General features: G+C 40.9%; 1 protein-coding gene across 5 annotated transcripts in view; it reads right to left on the bottom strand.

Annotated features, from left to right (window-relative positions):
• wdfy4 (WDFY family member 4) overlaps positions 1-15,659 on the bottom strand; it is a 358,785-nt gene that overhangs the window by 48,821 nt on the left and 294,305 nt on the right. For all 5 annotated transcript variants that reach the window (XM_072282880.1, XM_072282882.1, XM_072282881.1 and 2 more), the window contains 4 exons: positions 13,919-13,958; positions 12,506-12,625; positions 7,579-7,693; positions 4,399-4,508 (listed from right to left, as the gene is read on the bottom strand). In XM_072282880.1, the coding sequence (XP_072138981.1) occupies positions 4,399-4,508; positions 7,579-7,693; positions 12,506-12,625; positions 13,919-13,958 (385 nt within the window). The remainder of the gene's footprint in view (positions 1-4,398; positions 4,509-7,578; positions 7,694-12,505; positions 12,626-13,918; positions 13,959-15,659) is intronic.

The raw sequence follows: 15,659 nt of genomic DNA, 5'->3' as shown, positions 1-15,659 counted from the left end.
CTTATTTAATTTAACTTAATATATATACTCACGGTAATTCACACTTTTTCTATTATCATGTATTGCATTGTACTGCTGCCGCAAAGACAACACATTTCACAACACGTGCCAGTGATGTTGAACCCGATTCTGAACTTCATTTTCTGACCTTTCATATCCATGTACCTGTCCAACTCTCATTCAAAAGGTGTCATTGCACCTGCCTCAGCCTCTTCATCTGGCACCTCATTCCACATACAGGAACAGTGTGGAAAGATGAAAGAATAGCTTGGCTTGTCACATGTACATCAAAATAGTGAAATATGTCGTTTGCGTCAAATCAAGTCAGCGAGGAAGTTCTGGGGGACAGTCCGCAAGTGTCACCAAGCTTCCAGTGCCGACATAGCATTCCCACAATTTACTAACCCTGTATTGTGGGAAGAAACTGGAAGACATGGAGGAAACTTATGTGGACAGAGGAAGAACATACAAACTCTTTCCAGACAAAGGTAGGAATCAAACACAAGTGGTTATTGCTGGCAAAGTAAAAACAGGGTAAAACCACTATGTTACTGTCTCCTTCTGTGCAAAGAAAAAGTTGCCCCTCAAGTTCCTATTAAATCTTTCCCCTCAAAAAATAATGGACTCACATTCAAGGACACTTCATCTCATGTTCTTGATATTTATTGCTATTTATTTATTATTATGGTTTTAATTTGCATTTGCACAGTTCATTGCCTTTTGCATACTGATTGTTTGCCTGTCTTGTTACATATGCTCTTTCAATGATTCTATTATGTTTCTTGGTATTTACTGTGAATGTCTGCAAGCACATTAATCTCAGGGTTGTATATAGCTAAGAATATAGAGAAGGCCATAAGACCATAAGATATAGGAGCAGAATTAGGCCATTTGGCCGATCGAGTCTGCTCCACCATTCTATCATGACTGATCCATTTCCCCTCTCAGCCCTAATCCCCTGCCTTCTCCCTGTATCCCTTCATGCCTTAAATATACCCAATAACTTGGCCACCACAGCCACATGTGGCAACAAATTCCACGGATTCACCAATTTCTGGGTAAAGAAATTCCTCCTCATCTCTGTTCTAAATGGATGTCCCTCTACTCTGAGGCTGTGCCCTGTGGTTCTAGGCTCCCACACCATAGGAAATATCCTCTCCACACCCACTCGATCGAGGCCTTTAAACATTTGATAGATTTCAATGAGATCCCCTCTCATTCATCTGGCCCAGAGCCATCAAACGCTCCTCATAACACAAGCCATTCACTCCTGGAATCATTTTCGTGAACCTCCTTTGAACCCTCTCCAATGTCAGCACAGTCTTTCTAAGATAGGGGGCCCAAAACGGCTTACAATACTCCAAGTGAGACCTCACCAACACCTTATAAAGCCTCAATAGTTTCATCCTTGCTCCCATATTCCAGTCCTCTTGAAATGAATGCTAACATTGCATTTGATTTCCTTATCATTGACTCAACCTGCAAATGGACCTTTAGGGAATCCTGCACAAGGACTCCCAACTCCCTTTACAGCTCAGATTTTTAAATCTTCTCTCCATTTAGAAAATAGTCTACCCTTTTATTTCATTTACCAAAGTGCATGACCATACATTTCCCGACACTGTATTCCATCTGCCACTTCTTCGCCCATTCTCCTAATCTGTCTAAGTCCTTCTGTAGCCTCTCTACTTTCTCAACACTACCTGCCTCTCCACCTATCTTCATATTGTCTACAAACTTGGACACAAAGCCATCAATTCTGTCATCCAAATCATTAACATAATGTAAAAAGAAACAATCCCAACACAGAATCCTGTGAAACACCATAATCATTGGCAGCCAGTCCGACTCTTATTCCCACTCTTTGCCTCCTGCCAATCAGACACTGCTTTATCCATGCTAGAATCTTTCCTGTGATACCATGGGCTCGTAATTTATTAAGCAGCCTCATGTGTGGCACCTTTTCAAAGGCCTTCTGAAAATCCAAGTACACAACATCAAACATTTCTCCTTTGTCTATCCTGCTTGTTATTTCTTCAAGGGATTCCAACAGATTTGTCAGGCAAGGTTTTTCCTTAAGCCATACTGACTTCGGCCTATTTTGTCATATTAAGGGAAAATCTTGCCTTGAAACCTTGCCTAGGGAAATTCTAGGCAGTTTCTAGAGTAGATTACATGGTTGGCACAATATTGTGGGCCAAAGGACCTGTAATGTGCTGTAAATTTCTATGTTCTATGAAACCTTTTGACCCTGTTCTGTAGGACAATGATTCCGGCCGCCATTACAAGAGTGCCAACAGCCTGGTTGGCTTTGAAGGTAATTCTGGATGTTTCCTCCAATTTTAGAATGCATCCACTCTCCAACTTGAGCCTTTCTCAGGCAGGAACCCTGACATACTTTCTCTGTCTTGTTCATCCATGATCCCACAGAGGTCAAATCCTCCTCAACACAGATACGAAACTCTGCAGTCCGTCCTGAGTCTGCAGTCTTGTTTTTAATATTACACGCTAAATTAGAATGGCACTCTTCACATCTGCAAGCGTGCAATGATTGATACTTTTCATTAATGTAATTTTTGTTTTAGATAGGGACAGAAGTCTCTCGGGAGAGACAATAATATCTGATAAAAGCATTAGTGATATCAAATAAGGAGAAGAAATATACATGCAAAATGTTGTTAGTGCGACAAATTGGGTTAAAGATATTACTCGAATAAAAAGTAGGATGTGTGGTGCCCTAATGCTTTATGTATCAGCAAATCTCTTTACTGTGGGATTTGTTACAGTGTCATCAAATATGCATCACATTTCTCTAATAAAATAGACAACATTTTATTATTGTATATTGTATTGTCTTGGGCTGGAAAACTCCAAACTTTCCAATCATCTCTCCTTTTTTGAACTTTGCATATATTTAACTGCTTTGAAACTTCTCATAAAATATTGAAGGCCTTTTGATATCATTACATTTATATAAGTATCAGTCAGTACTGACTGGAGGCAAGCAACAAATACCTTTGATTCAGATGTCGGGGACCCCCACCATCCAGACCATGCTCACTGTTGCCATTGGGCAGGAGGTCCGTCATCAAGACCCCACATCACCAGGTTCAGGAACTGTTATTACCCCAAAACAATCAGGCTCCTGAACCAGAGTGATAACTTCACTCAGCACAACACTGATCACTCACTTTCAATGACTCTACAACTCATGTTCTTAGTATTATTTATTTACTTATTCTATTTTATTATACTTCATTATTATTTCTATTTTTTTCTCAGCTCAAGCTGGTAAAACCTGAGGTACAGGCATAGCCAAGCACACTCATTTCTCAATGCTAGGAACTTTCGTACTATTGTAATCATATTTAGTATTGTGGCTTTCTGGAGATTTACATAAATATTGCTCTGTAGGCCTAATTGTTTAATCCTTTTGTGTAGTGACTTTGGGATGATACCGGTTGTAGATAGTACTTTCGGGACAATATTATGTTCATGTACCATAGTCTTTCAATTTTCTCTTTAAATTCAACATATATCTGGTGTCTTTCACTTATTGATTTCTGCATGTTATGTGTGTTTGGAATGGCTCTATCTATGAAGTAAGTTGCTCTTGCTTGTTTATTCTGTAATATTGTATCTGGACGGTTATTATGGAATGTCCTATCTGTATTGGCGGATTGACCATAATATAATTTGTCGGACTCTGATTGCAAAACTGGATCAGGCTTGTTTTTATTGTAAGGTATGGTGTCTTACCTGATGTTGCTCCAGATTCACACATTTCATCTCCAGTCTCTTGGCTCTCCAGGAAGGGCAGCACTGAGTAACACTTCACAGTGCCAGCAGTCTGGGCTCGATTCCCACCACTATCTGATGAGAACAGTGGACATGTTCTCCCCATGACCACGTGGGTTTCCACAGGGTGTTCCAGTTTTCCCTCTCAGTCCAAAGACGTATGGATTAGGGTTAGTAGGTTGTGGGCATACTACATTGGCGCTGGAAGCATAGTGACGCTTGCAGTTGCCCCTAGAACATCCTCGGACTGTGTTGGTCATTGAGACAAACAATGCATTTCACTGCATCTTTCAAAGTTTTGATGCACATGTGACAAATAAAGCTAATCTTTAAAACTGCTAAATGCCCATATTCATTCCACTGAGTGTGGAACTGACTGAGGGAGTTCAGTACAGTTGGAGGTATGGATGGCATTAACCAGGACTGTCTCAATGAATAAAGGACCATTCCCATATGGCATCAAATGTGGCCTCTCAAACCAGAAACGGGACCCCCCATGGACTATGGATCAATGTGGTATCCCTCAGGTTGTTTCCCTGGCTGCTCTTGAAGAGGAGCCCAGGCAGTCTAAAATAGGAGCTATTGACCATCGCAGTGTACCTGTAGAGAGCAGAAGATCTCAGTGAAGGGTTCCATTCGCACGAGGTAAGAAGCAACAATTATTGCCGATGAGTAGTGGGTACAGTAGTGACACCTTACAGACAGGTTTCCTGTAAGAGAAACAATTCTTATTGGTCAGCAAGGTTCTGCAAATCGAGGGAAATCTTAAATGCTACGACAATAACATACATACAGAAGGTGCCGGAAAAGGGCCAGTAACCTGAAAGATCTCACCCACCCTGCACATGGACTGTTTGTAGCATCCACATCAGGACTACCAGACTGAAAAACAGTTACTTTCCCCAAGCAGCAAGACTGATCAACAACTCCAGCCACTAAACCACCTGTCCAGACCCCCAACCACCATTACTTTATCATTTCCTGTCAGTCACTTTATGTACAGACACTCCTGTGCCCAGTGTCACCTTATGGACATACAATCTATATACAATAAATAACCTATCTTATTATTTATATTATTTTGTTTTTTTAAACTATTGCGTTCTTTATTTTTTCATGTTTTTGCTTGTGCCGCATTGGATCTAGAGTAACAATTATTTCATTCTCCTTTACACCTGTGTACTGGAAATGACATTAAACAATCTTGAACTTTGAACCTTGAACCTTGACCATTGATTGTCAGGGAAGACAGTGAGTGAGCTGTTCACTCCTTGTATCTTCATCCCTGATGAATTGGGATAAATGAGGGCAACAGGGTGGCCCAGCGGACAGCATAATGCTTTACAGTGCCGGCAACCCAGGATCAATTCCTGCTGCTGACTGTAAAGAGTTTGTATGTTCTTCCCATGACCATGTGGGTTTCCTCCACGTGCTCTGGTTTCTTCCCACATTCTAAAGATGTGCAGTATAGAATCATAAATCACAGCAGTACAAAAACAGGCCCTTTGGCCCATCTAGTCTTTGCTAAACCATTAATTTGCCTAGTCCCATTGACCTGCACCTGGACCACAGCCCTTCAAACCTTCCCATCCAAATTTCTCTTAAGTGTTGGAATCAAAACTATATCCACCACTTCCATTGGCAGCTCATTCCATACTCTCACCACCCTCTGAGTGAAGAAGTTCCCACTTATGTTCCCCTTAAACATTTCACCTTTCACCCTTACCCTATGACCTCTAGTTCTGTCTCACCCAACCTCAGTGGGAAAAGCCTGCTTGCATTTACCCTATCAAAACCACTCATAATCTTGTATAGCTTTATTAAATTTCCTCTCAAGCTTCTATGTTCTAGGGAACAAAATCCTAACCAATTCAATCTTTCCTTATAACTTCTGTCTTATGGTCTTTATGAGACTTATGGTGTTATGTTTTTACCTTTCAAATAATATAGTGCATAGTCTAAATTAGGAAATCTAAAGCACATGTAACAAGGGCAATAAATTAGTGATGGGAGAATTTAATGTATAGTACATATTAAATTAAACTGACCCAAATCAGTGGCAGCAGACTGAAGGGTAAATGTGTGGTGAGTGTAAATGGTGGTGTTCTAGATCATTATGTTGAAGAATCAATTAGAGAGCAGGGTGTTTAGATCATAATGAGAGGGGGTTAATTGTTAATCTTATAGTTAAGGGGCCCTTAGAAATCATAGTGTGCTAGAAATTAAAATTAAGAAAGTAAGTGATTCATTTCATTCTAAAAATGAGGGTTAAATCTGAACAGAGATAGCTGTCAGCATGAGGTGTGTATTGGTTGTGATGGATTGGGAAGGTATGATTGATTAGAATGCACAATGAGAGGCATGGTAGGGAAATGGAAATATCTAATACATAAACATTAATTCACAGCTATAAGGAAATAAAACTGGGAGTGAGGAATTAGCAGAGGGATAAATTAAATAGTTTGTATTCATCCTCACAGACAAGGATATAAAATCAGGAAAAAGTGATGGACAGAAAGTATTCCATGAATGGAGTTATGAGAAAAATCAGCATTAGAAAATCAGTAATGGAGAAATTACTGGGACAGGGTTGTGACAAATCCAGGGGACCTAATGACCTGTGTCGCAAGAGTTTGAAAATGGTGGTTTCGGAGGTGTAGAAGCACTTGTTATCTTCCAAGGCTGTATTGATTGTAGAATGGTTCCCACAGTTTGGAATGTAGTAAATGTAACCCCATTATTCAAGAAGGCAGGGAGAGAGAAACTGGGGAACTGAAACCAGTTATCCTGACATTGAAGGTGTGATTATGAGCCCTGTACCTGGGAAAAAACAGAATTGCAGTTCTGGGTGAGGGCAAAAACCTACACACCGGGATGCGAATCGGATCCGTGTACCTTGGAGAGAAGGTTTTCACTAACCTTGTGAACCGTAGAAGCTAGGAGTGGTTTGTTTTAAGATGACAGCTCATAGTCTTAATTCCTCAGAGAAGGAAATACACCAAGTGACCACTTTATTAGGTACATTTGTACACCTGCTTGTTAATGCAAATATCTAATCAGCCAATTATCTGGCAGCAACTCAATGCATAAAAGCATGTAGACATGGTCAAGAGGTTCAGTTGTTGTTCAGACCAAACATCAGAATGGGGAAGAAATGTGATCTAAGTGACAGTGACTGTGGAATGAATGTTGATTCCAAACAGGGTGATTTGAGTATCTCAGAAACTGCCATTGGCATTTTCACACACAACAGTCTCTAGAGTTTACAGAGAATGCAAAAACTGAAAAAAGTCCAGTGAGGGGTGGTTCTGTGGGTGAATGTGCCTTGCTAATGAGAGAGGTCAGAGGAGAATGGCCAGACTGCTTCAAGCTCTCAGAAAGGCAATAGTTACACAAATAACCACGCATTACAACAGTGGTGTGCAAAAGAGCATCTCTGAATGCACAACACATCAAACCTTGAAGCAGATGGACTACAGTAGCAGAAGACTATGAACAGACACTCAGAGGCCACTTTGTTAGGTACAAGTGGTATCTAATAAATGGCACTGAGTGTCATCAGGTCTATATTCACAGTAGAACACAGAAATACATTTAAATCAATGAAAATCCACACACAATGAAAAGACCAGTATAAAAGACAAATAACAGATAGATAGATAGATAGATAGATAAATAAATAGATATCTATTACTGAAACAGTGAGTTGTAAAGTATTTGAAAGTAAGCTGTGGAATCAGTTCAGTGTTGAGGTGATTACTTCCACCTGAAAATACACACCATCATTGTCTACTTCATAGTATCGCTGGATGAACTTTTCCTTCCTCTGCTCTGTTTGAGCTCCCATGGGTTTTGAGAGGTCACGGAAAGTCTTTGCATTGGTCAGGTCCAACTCCTGGGGAGAAAAAACAAACATGAAAAATGGCACAAACATTTATTGCATTCTAGCTCTCAGCAGTCAATTCAAAATTTTATGAATTTAAGATAAATTGAAGTAATTATGTTAACTAATTGTGCGATATTTCACTGAGGGGTTGCAGCATTGACCATGTTTGGTCCACTGCTGGATATAAAATGGATGATACAAAAAAAAGTGGTGATAAATTTTCAATAACGAAAACAAACAATGCAGGAAGAACTCATTCGGTCAGGTAACATCTGTGGAAAGAGAAACAGTTAATGTTTCAGATTTGTGACTGATTTGGGAAAGAAAGTGATACACCCTCTGTCCCGGTTTCAAGTGTTTAGCTTATGCTCAGTGCAACTGTTAGTGCATATTTTGAAGAAAGAGTATACAACAAATGTTAAGTTCAACAGCAGCCAGTCTTCAGATTTGATGTAAATTGTCGATTGAATTTAAAATGCAGCCGTGAACAACAGTTTTCCTGGAGCTGTGGACTGAAGTTGATATCAAACAAGACAATGCTGATTGATATTCATTTTGGGTATCTGGAGTGTGGGTGCAAAGAAGGAGATGTGAACTATATGTAATTCAAAGGAAGCATTGTAGATACATTGCAACTATAGAATTATCCCACTGTTACCTTTGGTCCTTAACATCTAAAAATGTCACGTAATATTGAGTCGAGAGACCTCTTCCCCCAAGAGTGTCTCATTTTGTTGGATAAAACACTTCTGTATCCACTAGCTTCAGTGCCTCTCTGTTGACTTTGTTCACGATACAAAACCACGTACAGATGAGCCCCAATTACATAACGTAATTCAAAAGTCTGATCTACGTACATATGTTCGTTTCTACGAACGGCAGAACTAGTCCCCGCTCTCGTCCACCTTCAGTAATTGTCCTTGATGTTTTGATGCCACTTACTCATTGCAGTACTGCAGGGGCATGGTCACCATAACAAGTGATTTTTGCATAATTTCCAATTGATGGACAAAACAGACTGAAGGATGTTTGTAAATTCACTACTCAGGACAGGCTGTACAGATTAGTTTTCAGTTTGAGAGAAGTGAGGAAGGCAGAGTCTGAGTTGAATTGGATTGACTTTATTACTTACATCCTTCAAATACATGAGGAGTAAAAATCTTTACGTTATGTCTCTATTCCAATGTGCAATGTGCAATTACAGTAATTTATAATAAATATTATGTACAACAGGATGGTCAATATAACATAGAAATACATTTGTGTCAGCATGAATTAATCAGTCTCCTGCTGGAAGAAGCTGTCCCAGAGCCTGTTGGTCCTGGCTTTTATGCTGTGGTACCGTTTCCCGGATGGTAGCAGCTGGACTAGACTGTGGTTGGGGTGACTTGGGTCTCCAATAACCCTTCAGGCCATTTTTACACACCTCTCTTTGCAAATGTCCTGAATCTTGGGAAGTTCACAACTACAGATGCGCTGGACTGTCCACACCACTCTCTGCAGAGTCCTGCGATTAAGGGAGGTACAGTTCCCATACCAGGCAGTGATGCAGCCAGTCAGGATGCTCTCAATTGTGCCCCTGTAGAAAATTCTTAGGAGTTGGGGCCCACACCAAACTTCTTCAACCGTCTGAGGTGAAAGAGGTGCTGTTGTGCCTTTTTCACCACGCAGCCGGTATGTACAGACCACACGAGATCCTCAGTATTGTTTATGCCAAGGAATTTAAAGCTGTTCACCCTCTCAACCCCAGATCCATTGATGTCAATAAGGTTTAGCCTGTCTTCGCTCCTCCTGTAGTCCACAACCAGCTTCTTTGTTTTTGTGACATTGAAGGAGAGGTTGTTTTCTTAATATCACTGTGTCAGGGTGATGACTTCCTCTCCGTAGGCTGCCTCATTATTATTTAAGATTAGGTCAATCAGTGTAGTGTCGTCAGCAAATTTAATTAGCAGATTGGAGCTGTGGGTGGTGACACAGTCATGGGTATACAGAGAGTAAAGGAGGGGGCTTAGTACACAGCCCTGGGGGGCTCCTGTGCTGAGAGTCAGAGGGGCATAGATAAGAGAGCCCACTCTTACCATCTGACGGCAATCTGACACCAAGTCCAGGATCCAGCTGCACAAGGCAGGGTGAAGGCAGGGTGTAGATTGCAGTAAGATTCTCATAACGTGTCAAAGACATTCTATTGTAGCCCATATCCCTCTTTCCCTCTTCTCTCCAAGTGGAAATTAACTCTTATTTCTCCGTGTCTTGCCCATCTCTAACCTTACCGGGAGCTCTATGCTGGCAGTGATGAATTGGTCACCTGCCATATAAAACCTTCCATTATCTATTCTGCAGATTTCGACCAAGTTTAGTGGACACTGCCTGGATTAGAGAGCATGTCATATGAGAGTAGGTTAAGCGAGCTAGGGTTTTCTCTTTGGAGTGAAGGAGGATGAGGATAATAAATGACGTAATAGAGGTGAACAAGATGACAAGAGTAGCTAGCCAGAGAATTTTTTTCCCCGGCCTAAATAGCTATTACAAGTGACATCATTTTAAGGTGATCAGAGGGGGTGCGGGGGTGGAGGAGAAATGTCAGAGGCCGGTATTTTACACAGAGTGGTGGGTGCATAGAACACACCACCGGGGGTGGTGTTAGAGGCAGATGCATTAGAGTAGTTTCAGAGACTACATAAAAAAGAAGGGCTGGGTAGGATGGAAGGGTTAGGTTGATCTTAGAGTGGGTTTAAAAGTCGGCACAACACGGTGGGTTGAAGATCCTGTCGTCATCATCATCATCAGGTGCCTTACCCAGTCTGAGCTTTGACTGCCATGGCCCACACACTCCTGTTTTGGGTCAGGTGGATCAATTCATTGGTATTCACTTCCAGTTCTCTGGCTGCTGTCTCCATCATCATTTGTCTTTGCCTTCCTCTTGCTTTCTTTCCTTCAATCTTTCCCATAATTACCGTGCATTCTAACTCCTCTTTCCTAATCACATTTCCAATGAAGTTACGTTGCCTTTTCATGATCTCATACATTATTTCTCTTTTTGACTTTGCTCTGTTCATGACATCCTTGTTAGATATTCGTTTCGTCCATGATATTCTTTGCATCCTCCTCAAAAACCACATCTCTGCTGCTTCAATTCATTTCCTCATGTTACTAGATATTGTCCAACATTCTGAGCCATATAACATAACTGGATAAAAGTAACATTTCAGTGCTCTGAGGCGGGTTGTCATGCCTAGTTTAGTGTTGGTTAGTATACTCTTCATTCTCGTAAAGGTGTCTTTTGCCATCCCTATTCTTCTTTTGATATCCATGTCACACCTGCCATCTGATGTCACCCAGCTTCCTAAGCAGCAAAAGTTCTGTACTTGTTTTATGTCTTCCCCGTTTATTCTCAGCCTGCAGATAGGATTCTCCTTCTTTTTGGATATCACCATACATTCTGTCTTTTTGCAATTGATAGATAGATCCATTTTTGCACTTTCTTCAACAATTATATCAATTAAGTTTTGTAGTTCTTCCTCCATACTTGCAGTTAACACAGTGTCATCGGCATATCTAAAATTATTGATGTTTTCACTGCCAACTTTGATACCCAAGATGTCTCTTATTTTTTGTAATATTGTTTCATTGTACACATTAAACAAATCAGGGGAGAAAACACACCCTTGTCTAATGCCTCTCTTGATTTTCGTAAACTGACTCACTTCTCCATCTTTTCTACAGCAGCAGTTTGTTCCCAGTACAGATTTCTGATTAGGCGGAGGTCTTTCGAATCTAGTTCTAGAGCTTCCTGTAATATTTTGAATAACTTATTGTGTTTCACTTTATCAAATGCTTTTGTGTAGTCGATAAAACAAACAAATCTTTTTGCACTTGAATAGCTCGTTCTGATAGTATCCTTAACATCAATATCATGTTTCTTGTACCTTTGCCTTTCACAAAACCACATTGTTCCTTACCTATTTCAGCTTGTTACTTTTAGCTCTTGTCATCAAAATTCTTAGAAGTAATCTTAGTGATATGACTCACTAAACTTACGGTCCTATGTAATTCACATTCTATTGCTCCAGGTTTGTTCGGTCCATAAATTCCAGTCTCATAAATGTCATTGATTAAATCAGTAAGTTTTTCAATTCCATAATCTTCAAGGGCGATAATTTGTCTTGAAGATCCTCTTGCCACTGCTGTTGAGTGATACATTTTGTGAGTTTGACCATGGTTTTCTTAGCAAATAGATTCTAGGAAACCTAGTATTTAGCAACGGTGGTCTGCTATTGCCTTCCATTGGGCGAACTAAAGAAATCGCCATTTCTCTTCCCAAATGTTCATTTGCCTGTACTACAGACGTTGACAAATGGTCATCCGCTTTCTCCGACATAAGTTCAGTTACTGAACCTGCCGGATCTGCCGTTGGCCTTCGCTCGTATCCTGAGCGGGAACCCTTGCAGGTGCTACCGTTCGGGTCAGAGAGGCCCTGGGAGCAATGAATGACTAAGGGGTAACTCCACTTTCCCCAAAGCTCTGAAAGTCCCCAATCAGAGCCTCATCATCAGTTGCAGTTTAGAGTCATACCCAGGACTAGAAGGGCCTGTACTGTGCTGTAATGTTCTACCTTCTATATTCCTCTCTGCTACAGATTGTGACATCAGCTGCCACTGCCATTTAACTATCTACAGATTGGTTGCTGGATTTTCAACATAACAACAGAATTGAAGGGTACGTGTGGACGGTGAAGTGAAATAGACCCAAAAGGTTCTGCTGGAGAAACCGCCAGTAACACACACACACACACACACACACACCATGCTGAGTATCACTTACCTCAGAGTCATAATCAGCCAGAACCCAGGGGAACACTGGATACTGCATCAGATCTTTATAAGTCCGCCCAGCCAAAGTGTTCAGATACATGAGATACTCAAAGTTGCTCATGTCTCCTTTCTGTCACATAGAAGGGAGTAGATGTAATTTCAGAAATACATTCTAATTAATAGCTCACCGAATGTCCTAGTACCAGAGTCATGGAGCTATAGACCAATACAGCATAGATAGAGGCCCTTCGGCCTAACCAGCCCTTGCCAGCAATTTTTTCTACATAGCCACTCCCAATTTCCTGTGTTCAGCCCATAGGTCGAATGCCCTAACTATGCTCCTATATCATACGGTTGTTACCTACCCCGTAATTGGGTTGCCAAACCAGCAGAAATGGATCACTCAGTTGGAGCCTGAATTACTAGAACTAAGAAAGTCTTATTAAAGAAACAAGCAACACAGTACTCTAATCAAAAGGATAATGAATGCAACAGTTCAGCAATGATAAACATACATGTACACCAAATTAAGATAACAGGATCAATCAAGCTCTATCGTTGTCTAGGGGTAAATGACCAGTTTCAAAGTGACGCAAAGTTCAGTTCAATTTAGTTCAGTTCAGTTCAGTTCAGTTCGCAGTAATCGCTGCCGTGGGAGATGGACAGTGTGGGGGAAGGAGAGAGAGAGCAAAACGAATGAATATTCAAGGCTTCCACACAGACCTTCGCAGTCAGCTGTCGGGCGAGTCCTTTGTGATGTCATCTGAGGTCACCGACCGTGACCCCTCCGTTTCCAGATACGATCGTTTCCCTGCGCTGAACCTGGCACCCAGGCAAGGGTGGACACACACCAGGTTCCCGCCGATCGTGCCTTTCCACCCTGTGCGTCTATGGCCCGGTACTTCCCACCGACTTGTGAGAGACGCACCGCTTCCAGGGTCTTGTTACCTCAGGTGTCGTGTGTGTCTTGCCTTAGCGAACCTGTCCCTTTTTATCCCCCTGCTGGGGTATCGCCTGTCCATCACTTCAAACAGTTCAGGGTTCAAAGGGGGAGCCGCTCTTGACAGCCCTCCTTCCTTCATTAACATCTCCAGATGCTGCTCCATTGTTTTCCTTATCTCTCTCTCTCCTGAAGACAGGTGGCAGACCAACTGCTGATTCCACTGGTGCCAGCCCAGGCCAGCTACATCTTAATCTATGTGTATTCTTGTCACACGGTCTTTTAGAGGTCTCCCCTCCATGTACACGCTACCTGCTTTAAGTGGACGGAAAAGATCCCATGGAAGCAAGGATTTTTTCTCCAATCTACCGGCAATATTGTCTCTCACCAAAATTACACATCAAATAATCTGGACTAACTCACACATGTGCATTTTTAACCTCCTTCCTGCCCAAGTCTGTAAGGAGGAAAGGCACATCTTACCTGCCATTTCTGAATTACTCCTTTATCCGCCAATGTTTTTCTGTGAAAAAGAAAAAAAAATTAAAGAGGTTATTTAATTAACAGATTTTTGTAAAATAAAATGGCACTGATATACAGTTCTCTGCTGTCTTCTCAATTCTATAGGGTGAATGATGTCAGCTCATGAAGGCAAAAGCATGGTGATTGATTTGTGAACTTCTGTTTTGAACTTTCTCCTGTATTGACCAAGAGAGCACCTCCTTCATCTCCAGCTAGGGGCAAGATCACAGTCAGTGCTAATCTGTCATAATCATCACATGTTATACTAAATTCATCTCTGAGATGTTTTGATGAGATCTGGTATGTCATCAAGGACACTCGCAAAGTTCTACAGATGTACGCCGAGAGCATTCTGACCAGTTGCATCATCATCTGGTATGGAGGGACCACTGCACTGGATCAGAAAAAAGCTGCAAGAATGTGTAAACTCAGCGCGCTCCATCATGGGCACTAGCCTCCCCAACATCAAGGACATCTTCAAAAGGCAATGCCTTAATAAGATGATATCCATCATTAAGGACCTTCTTCACCCAGGACATGCCCTCTTCTCATTACTACCATCAGTGAGGAGGTACAGGAGCCTGAAGATACACACTCAATGTTTCAGGAACAGCTTCTTCCCTTCACCATCAGAATGGACAATGAACCCATGAACACTATATTACTTTTTTTTCTTTTTTTTCTCTCTTTTTGCACTACTTAATTTATTTTTTATTATGTATTGCAAAATACTGTTGCCAAAATATGACATATTTCATGATATATACCAGTGATATTAAATCTGATTCTGAATTTGAAGCTCTGTTTAGCCAAAGCACACAAAATTAGATCTTCTGTTGAAGAATTCATTAAAGAAATCAGATCAAACAATATTGACTATAGTCATGGGTACACAGTCCAGTCCTGATGAAGGGTCTCAATCCAAAACACCAACTACCCATTTCCCTCAGCCAGACCCACCGAGTTCCTCCAGTGTTCTTCGTGTGGATCGTGACTGTAATTGTTCTTATAAGGAACTGAACATTTGACCAAAAACAACTGAGGAATTGCTCCGTGAAAGCATCTGAAATTTGTTGATTTGTAGAGGAACAGGATAATAGATTCCACAAAATATTTTTGCAATTGTCAAAATATTGGAGAAGGTGGAGTAGGTGTGGAGTGTGGCTAGCTGGAGCAGGTGAAGAACAAGGGAATTAACCAGGTAGACCAGGAGGATTTGGCGGTTCAGAAGATGAGATGTTCAGAAATGTATCCAGTCAGGATTGACAACTAATCAAGTTCAAGGTCTAATTTATTGTCACGTGACTACATATATACAACCAAACGAAACAAATCACACACAGCACATAAAACAAAAATATTACCACAAATTAGTTAATAAGATATAACTCAAAGTGCATGTAGTGTGCAGCACAGGTAAACAGTAATCAGCTGACATGAGAATACCAACTTTGTACACACTCTCCCATTTGCACATTGGTGGTTTGCACATAAATTGCTATTTATAATTTATAATTATTCAAAAATTCCATTGTATTTCCTTATTTTCCTGTAAATACCCACAATAAAATAAAATTCGAAATGAAGGATCAGCGTTTTGTATGGTGACATATATGTACTTCGACAATAAACTTATTTTGAATTTTGAGTTAGAGCTTATCCTTACATAACTTGCTGAGATACAAGTTACAGTATGTCCTTG

This window comes from Mobula birostris, chromosome 18 (assembly GCF_030028105.1).
Source record: "Mobula birostris isolate sMobBir1 chromosome 18, sMobBir1.hap1, whole genome shotgun sequence".
Lineage (NCBI taxonomy): Eukaryota > Metazoa > Chordata > Chondrichthyes > Myliobatiformes > Myliobatidae > Mobula > Mobula birostris.
Note: the sequence above shows the minus strand (reverse complement) of the source record. Positions and strands in the feature narration are given on the sequence as shown.